Source organism: Loxodonta africana, chromosome 9 (genome assembly GCF_030014295.1).
Source record: "Loxodonta africana isolate mLoxAfr1 chromosome 9, mLoxAfr1.hap2, whole genome shotgun sequence".
Taxonomy (NCBI): Eukaryota; Metazoa; Chordata; class Mammalia; order Proboscidea; family Elephantidae; genus Loxodonta; species Loxodonta africana.
Window position 1 is genome coordinate 29,618,740 of NC_087350.1, and position 7,172 is coordinate 29,625,911.

Genomic DNA, 7,172 nt, shown 5'->3' on the forward strand with positions numbered 1-7,172 from the left:
GGTTAGGGAGGGTAGAGGTGGGGATGGAAAAACACTAACTAGACAATAGGTAAGTGGTAACTTTGGTGAAGGGTAAGACACTACACAATACTGGAGAAGTCAGCACAACTTGACCAAGGCAAGTTCATGGAAGTTTCATAGACACATCCACACTCTCTGAGGGACTGAATTCTGGGGCTGAGGGCTGGGGACCATGGTCCCAGGGAGCATCGAGCTCAACTGGCATAACATGGTTTATAAAGAAAATGTTCTTTGTCCGACTTTGGTGAGTGGCGTCTGGGGACTTAAAAGCTTGTGAGAATCCATCTAAGACACTCCACTGGTCCCACCTAGTCTGAAGTAAGGCAGAATGAAGAAAGATAAAGATTTACGGGAAGGATTAGTCCAAAGGCCTGATGGACCACAACTACCATTGCCTCCATCAGACTGAGTCAAGCACAACTAGGTAGTGCCTGGCTACCACCACTGACTGCTCTGACAGGGATCACAACAGAGGGTCCTGGACAGAGCTGGAGAAAATGTTGAACAAATTTCTACCTCACAAAAAAAAAAGACCAGAATTACTCGTCTGACAGAGACTGGAGAAACCCCAAGATTATGGCCCTTGGACACCCTTATAACTCAGTGCTGAAGTCACTGCTGAAGTTCACCCTTCAGCCAAGGATTAGATAGGCCCTTTTAAAAAAAAGAAAAAATGACACTGAAGGGGAACACCAGTCCATGAGCAAGAACAAGAAGGCAGGAGGGGACAGGAAAGCTGGTAACTGGGAACGTGAAATTGAGAAGGGAGGAGTGTTGATATGTTGTGGGGTTGGCAACCAATATCACAAAACAATATATGTGTTAATTGTTTAATGAAAAACTAATTTGCTCTGTAAACCATTATCTAAAGTACAATAATAATAATAATAATAAACTACCAAGTCCAAAATCTTTAGTAATTGTTCAAGAAAAGTTTAAGTGTTGAATGTTACATCCATTTATGCCAAGGATGAGTTTTTTTTATGGGAATACTGGAAACTAGGATCAACAGGGACTTCTAGGTGAAGATGGTAAACTACCAAAACCTAGGGGCACGTATTTACCTCTGTTTCTCCTAAAACTATGTTCGAACACTATTATAGAAATACAAAAATTAGCATAAAAATAAAAGCTAAGAGGTTGTGAGTCTGGAAGTTACATAGAAATATTGTGATACATTTATGGAAGGCAAAAAGTGAAATAGGGGTGAGAGATAAAACAATCAAGAAAAGACTACCCTAAGAAGAGGCTGTACAAAGCCAGTGTATTACACTGAGACCTGGTTATATTAGAAGTGAGAAGAGGGAAGAGAGGCTGAAAACAAGGATAGTAAAGTTATTTTAGAGGGGCGAAAAAGGTTCATTTAATGAGCTCCATGGATCATGCCATATGTCCTCACATTAACTATAGAAATTACAATAGAATGTCAGCGAATGAGACAATAGGGAATGAGAGTGTTCAGCCACAGGTTGTCAACTATATTTTCTTTATTGCCACCACTAAAAAAAAAAAAAGAAAAAAGAATTTTTACCACCCCTACAATGACTGAGCATCCCTGGGTTCACCTGATATGCCTGGAGATCGGTAATGTACAAATTTCAGATTAAGAGCATGCTCATCTGGCAATGGTAAATTGCTGTCATTAAATTTGTATTCATTATGTAATTAGTATATTTTCATGAAAATATTTTGCCTGGACACATTTTGTCTCCTGTTTGCTCCAGCCATGTCAAATTGTCTCAGAATAATCACCTGCAACCTAACATCATTTTGCCTTACAAGAATACGTGAGAGAATATTCTAGATCTCAAAAGAGCACCTTATCAATCTTTTCCCATTTGATAGGAAAAATCAAGAGGCATATTTTTTCTGGAGTACCCTTCTTCAAATTCCCCTTTATTGTTCCAAAGTCCCAACACTCATCACATATTTAATGTATTTTTTTCCCTTTGAGAAAAAATGGAAATAACATGAATGTAATTTATTGTTTACAAATAGAGCTGACCAAGATACGTGGTCATTTTCTTCCAGAATTCCTGTAGGAAAACTTTGTCCAAAATTTGCACCAGTTTACAATGTTTGCTCAGAGTCAAAAGGTTGTTCGTTCTGAGTGAAATAAGTCAGTTACAAAAGGATAAATGTTGTAAGATCGCACTTACAAGAAAAATAAGAATAGGCAAATGAATATATAAAGACCAATGTTTATTTGTGGTTACCGGGGTTGCAGAGAAGGTGAAGGTGGGAATCATTGTTTATGAACCAGTGTTTAAGGTGATGGGAAATCTGGCTTCCATTATGGGTGATGGTTGCCCAACATCATTGATGTAATCGATATCACCAAATTGTACACCTGAAAAATGTTGAATTGGCAAATGTTTGCTAATTCAACATATTCAGGTGTACAGTTTGTGATAAGTATCTATCTATACTTATTTACAACAATAAAAAAGGAAAAGAAAAATAGATGGTTTCTTATAGAACTCCCCTCAAATGATGTGAAGGAATTATGGTTAGAAGTCATAACTGTAAATCATTTCTGCTCCTGGAGAGGTTAGAAAGGGCTCATAACATTTCTCCTCTTTTGACACAGAGCTCGGGTCTGAGCAGAATCTCTTGGGTCCTACCAACCTGAAAGTTTGCTGGGGATGGAAATCCACACTCTGCCTGATATACTATGAAAGGAATGGCAGGAGCAGAGGGCTAAAACCAATTTTGTAAAATAGGAATCATGCCAATGCTATTAGGTAAATAAAAAATTTAAAATCTTTCATTAATCTCTATGATGCTTGGCTTTGAAATTTCCTCATCGCATATGCCTGATAAAGAACATCAGCCTGATGAGGGACCAGAGAGAAAAACACTAGAACGAAATAAGCCAAAGAAACAAGATTCAAACTCAAATTAACGCCATTTTTTTTAAAAGCCGGGATTTTTCAAATCTTTCTTCGCCAAGTATGGCAGTTCTAAACAGTCCCTAGTAGCATGGGGTCCATCAGGTGCGAAACACCTGCAATGCAAGTGCGAAGTCCCCAAGCCCTAGAGTCCAGCTGGGGCTGGGCCATGAGGCCCCACCCTTTACCCACTGGTGCCTTTATTTCCTCCGCTGCTATGTCACGAGTTCTGACGAGGTGTCACAAGCATCAGGCTGGGGCTGGCCAGTGTGTGCTTCACCCTTGGAGGAGTCGGACGCTAGGAAACCTCTCCGCGTTTCTGCTCGATTTTCAGGGCTGAAGAACGCACAACCCACTCTTCATGGGTAACTTCTTTAGCAAACTGCACCCCTCATCCCGTCGCTACCCTCCGCCAGCCCAGCGCCCACGCAGTCACCCCACCCGCTGTGCTCCCACCTCTGGCCGGGATCACCCCGCTGCCCCTGCGCCTCCCTTCCACTCTCTTCACAGTGGACTGCTCAACCAGGGTCGCGTGCCTTTACCGCCTCGGTTTTACATCGCCCCAAAGAGGCGGTATGCCATCCGGCAGGCTCAGTACTCCTCTCTGGGGGTCCGTCCCTTGCTCTCCTGGGGAGACCCTCTGAAGAAGCAGGTGGTGCCTCGGACCTTCGGCCACCCAAGAGGTGTGAAGATACCCCCTCCAGGGTGCAAATGGACTCTCCGTTTGCCGCTCAAGCAGACAGTCACATCTGCGAAGCCAGTGACATGCAGTCACCTTCCACGTCCTTGCCTAAAGGACACTGAGCCGAGTGCCCTAGGAGAGTCCCGGAATGGGATGGCGAAGGATGAGGGCAATCAAAGTCCCCACAGCATTAGCAGTACTCCTTCTGCCTCTAGGTCCCTGGAGACCAATGGAGACATCACTTCCTCCCTGCACATTTCTGGGCCTCTGAAGGGAACCCTCCACCCCAAGGGCCCAGAAAACAGCCTGTGTAACAAAGCCCAGGTGTCATCTGGGAGCTCATTCACCAAAGACTGTGCCATTGTCAGCTCATGCAGCCCTGCCGGAGGTGTCCTGCCCCTTCAGAAGCCTATTCCTGATGCAGCAGGGCTCTCTGGCCTGCCCAAGAGGCTGATGAAGTCAACTAAGAAAGGACTGGAGGAAGGCCATCAGCCCAGCTCTCCAGCCTCACTGGGGTTGGGGAAGGAGAAGCAGGAAGAAAAGCATTGCCATATGCCATCCGGGAGCAATTCTCCACCCACATCTGCCTGTCCTAGGCCACATAAACGGAAACTGCTGCTGGTACCACCACCTTGGGATCAAGGTGAGCTGCCTCCACCTCCTAAGCGCCCTCGTATGCTTGTTGCTGGAGACCTGGGCTTGGAGAAGACAGCTGAGCCCCAAGGGAACCACACAGCCTTAGAAGACAAAGAAGAGGCCACATCAGACTGCAGTACCACGCAGACTACCAGTCCCTCCTCCCTGTCTGTTGCGCCCACCCAAGACTCCCTGTCTTGTACCACTTCCACTCTGCCAGTCTCAACAATGTTTTTCACTGACTTATCCAACCTGTCTGCCAGCCCAACCATCCTGTGTTCCCCTAGACCTTCGCCTGCACCAGAGATTGGTCTTGAAGAAAAAGGCAGAATGCCTAACACTCGTTCTTTGTCTCTTCCAGCGAAATCTGCTTCTTCCTTTACATTTAGGCCCATCTTTAGAGGCGCACTCAGTAATGAGAATGGAGGCTCTCTCCGTTTCTATCCCTCAGTCCCTGATGCAGCACCTTCTCCTTCTGACATCTCCACACCTCCTAGCACCTCAACTGTCTCTTTATTGCCTACCTCCCAAAGAGAGGAGTCGCCCGTCCCCATGTTGGTGGATTCTTCTTCTTTTTTCTCACCAACCTCTCCTCCTCCTCCTGTCCCTTCCACCAGCACCCTTGTGTTCACCAGTCAGCCCATCAGATTTACAGCCATCACTCCCACAATTACAGCCACCGCCTCTGCAAACTCCACCTCTCAGCCTGTTCTGGATCCTGATGTAAGAGACATGGACACCTCTCCCCCTTCACAGGCTGTCATCTTCACGTCTCCTCCAGGCTCTGGGGTGAGCTCCCTCCCACTTGCCCAGGCCCATGGCTGTGGAGATCAGGTGTCCCCTGCAAAGGCCCCAGTCTCCACCAGCCCACCAGCATTTACAGTCAGCTACCCCGCTGCAAGTTTCAGTCTTCCATTTCGCCCAGGAGTCACCCCTCAGCCCAGGTTGGGAACCTCTGGTGGGCATCAGCAGAGAGCCACTGGCCTAGGTCTGACTGCACCAGCAGCTACCTCCACATCATTAGGCAGCACGTCTACAGACTCTGCAATCAAGCCTGATTATGAGGACATGGATACCACGCCTCCCTCCCTGGCTGTCATCTTCCCATCTCCCCCTGACACCAAGGACAACTGCATGCCATTTCCCAAGGTAGTTCCTGGTAAGAAGAGCATGCTGGTGAGAAGCAGCATTACATCCACCCCACGCTCCACCAGCTTGCCTGCACAGTCGGTCAGCAGCCCAACTGCATCTTTCAGACATCCTTTTAACCCAGGAGCTACCCCTCAGCCCACATTTGGGGCCCCTGATTGGCAGCAGCCTGAACCCTCCAGATTTCACAGGTCCATACCTGTAGGGAAACGGGCAGTACCAACACAAGCTGTAAACCTAACCATTATGGCAGCACAGCAAGCCAATAACAACACAAATCAACCAACTTTCGTGGGCATGGCACCCACGTATTCCACCTCTAACATCCATGCCAGCACCCCGTTGGCCTTTGATGGTTCCCCAGGCATTGTTCCCACCGGCATAGCCATTAGTTCTGGCTTTAAAACCACAACTAAGATGCCCAGTGCTGGGAATAGGAGATCATTGTTTGCCAACAGCACTCCAGGCCAACTTGTGTTTATGAGACCTGCAACCCCTATAGGTAGTGGGAACTTCAGGGTCAAGGTCCCTGCCCCAGGTCCCAGTTCTACGACTGGAGCACTCAATTCTGGAGCAGGGCCAAGTGGAACACTCAACTCCAGTTCCATTCCACCTATTGGTCCAAACACCTGGGACCAGGTTGGCAGCACCATACCCTTATTTGCAAATAAGACAGGTGGCACCTTCATTCAGAGCACCTGGGGTCCACCTGTCCAGAGTACAGATGGTGCAATGGGAAATTTTCCCAAGCTTGGGATCCCAGCCCCTCCTGTCTCTGCCTTCCATCAGAGAGCCTGGGCCACCCCTCACCAGAGCAAACGTGCTCTTACTGGAAAAGCCAGGACCGCTAGGAGGAAACATTCACGAAAACACAATTATGCGCCCATCTTTCATCAGAGCACCTTGGGCCCATTTGGCAATGGCACTTCTGCTGGAGATTCAGGTGCCAGCACTGTAACTGTTCTTGGACACTCTGGTGCTCCCAGCTATAGCCAGAGCTCCTGGGGCCCACCAGGCCATGGCACTTATGCTGGAGTTGCAAGCACCAGAACTATACCTCTTCTTGGACACCCTGGTGCTCCCAGCTACAGCCAGAACCCCTGGGGCACACCTCTCCAGAGCAGAGTTGGCATGAAGAGAAGGGACAGCACCATACCTATGGTTGGAGGCCCCTGTGTTCCTCATTTCCATCAGTGCAGCTACAGTCTTCATGGCCAGAGCATGTATGGTACAACGGGAGGGAATAGTACCATGCCCGTAAATGGAGCCCTTTGGGACCCCTCCTTCCATCAGTATACCTGGTGTCCACCTGGCCAGACTACACGTGATGTAATGGGAGGTAACAACACCATGCCTGTAAATGGAGGCCCTCATCTTTCCCATTTCTGCTAGTCCACCTAGGGCTCACTTTGCCAGAGCATGCCTGGTGCAACAGGAGGGGCAGCACCATAATTACATTTGAAGATATGCCTGGTCCCACATTCATTCAGAGCATCTAGAGTCCTCCTGGCCAAAGCACAGACAGTGCCATACCTGGGTGCTTATGGCAAAAGAGCATGTATTGTTCTTGTCAGAGGGGACAAGAGCATACATTTTTAGGGAAAAACTTATTTCTCTCCTCAGTCGAAACACCTTGGTCTTACCCAGCCAGGATACCCCCTTTGACTTCTCAGGAGCTGACACCATTGACTCTACTGTCCCTGAATAGATGGGGAGCCTGGCAGAATCAAGTCTTTGAACCGGCAGGACTCTCACTGCTGCCTGTGGGTGTACCCTCTTCCCGAGCCAATTTG

The 7,172-nt window shown here is 47.8% G+C and overlaps 1 protein-coding gene across 1 annotated transcript; it reads left to right on the top strand.

Annotated features, from left to right (window-relative positions):
- The first annotated feature begins 3,273 nt into the window (after positions 1 to 3,273).
- Positions 3,274 to 6,771, top strand: LOC104845662 (nuclear pore-associated protein 1-like). Its single transcript, XM_064290830.1, has one exon. The coding sequence runs from the start codon at positions 3,274 to 3,276 to the stop codon at positions 6,769 to 6,771; it is 3,498 nt and encodes a 1,165-aa protein (XP_064146900.1).
- Positions 6,772 to 7,172: the final 401 nt, after the last annotated feature.

What these genes read in the sequence shown, in the direction of transcription:
- LOC104845662 (XM_064290830.1), top strand. Translation starts at nt 3,274, where the DNA reads ATGGGTAACTTCTTTAGCAAACTGCACCCCTCATCCCGTCGCTACCCT.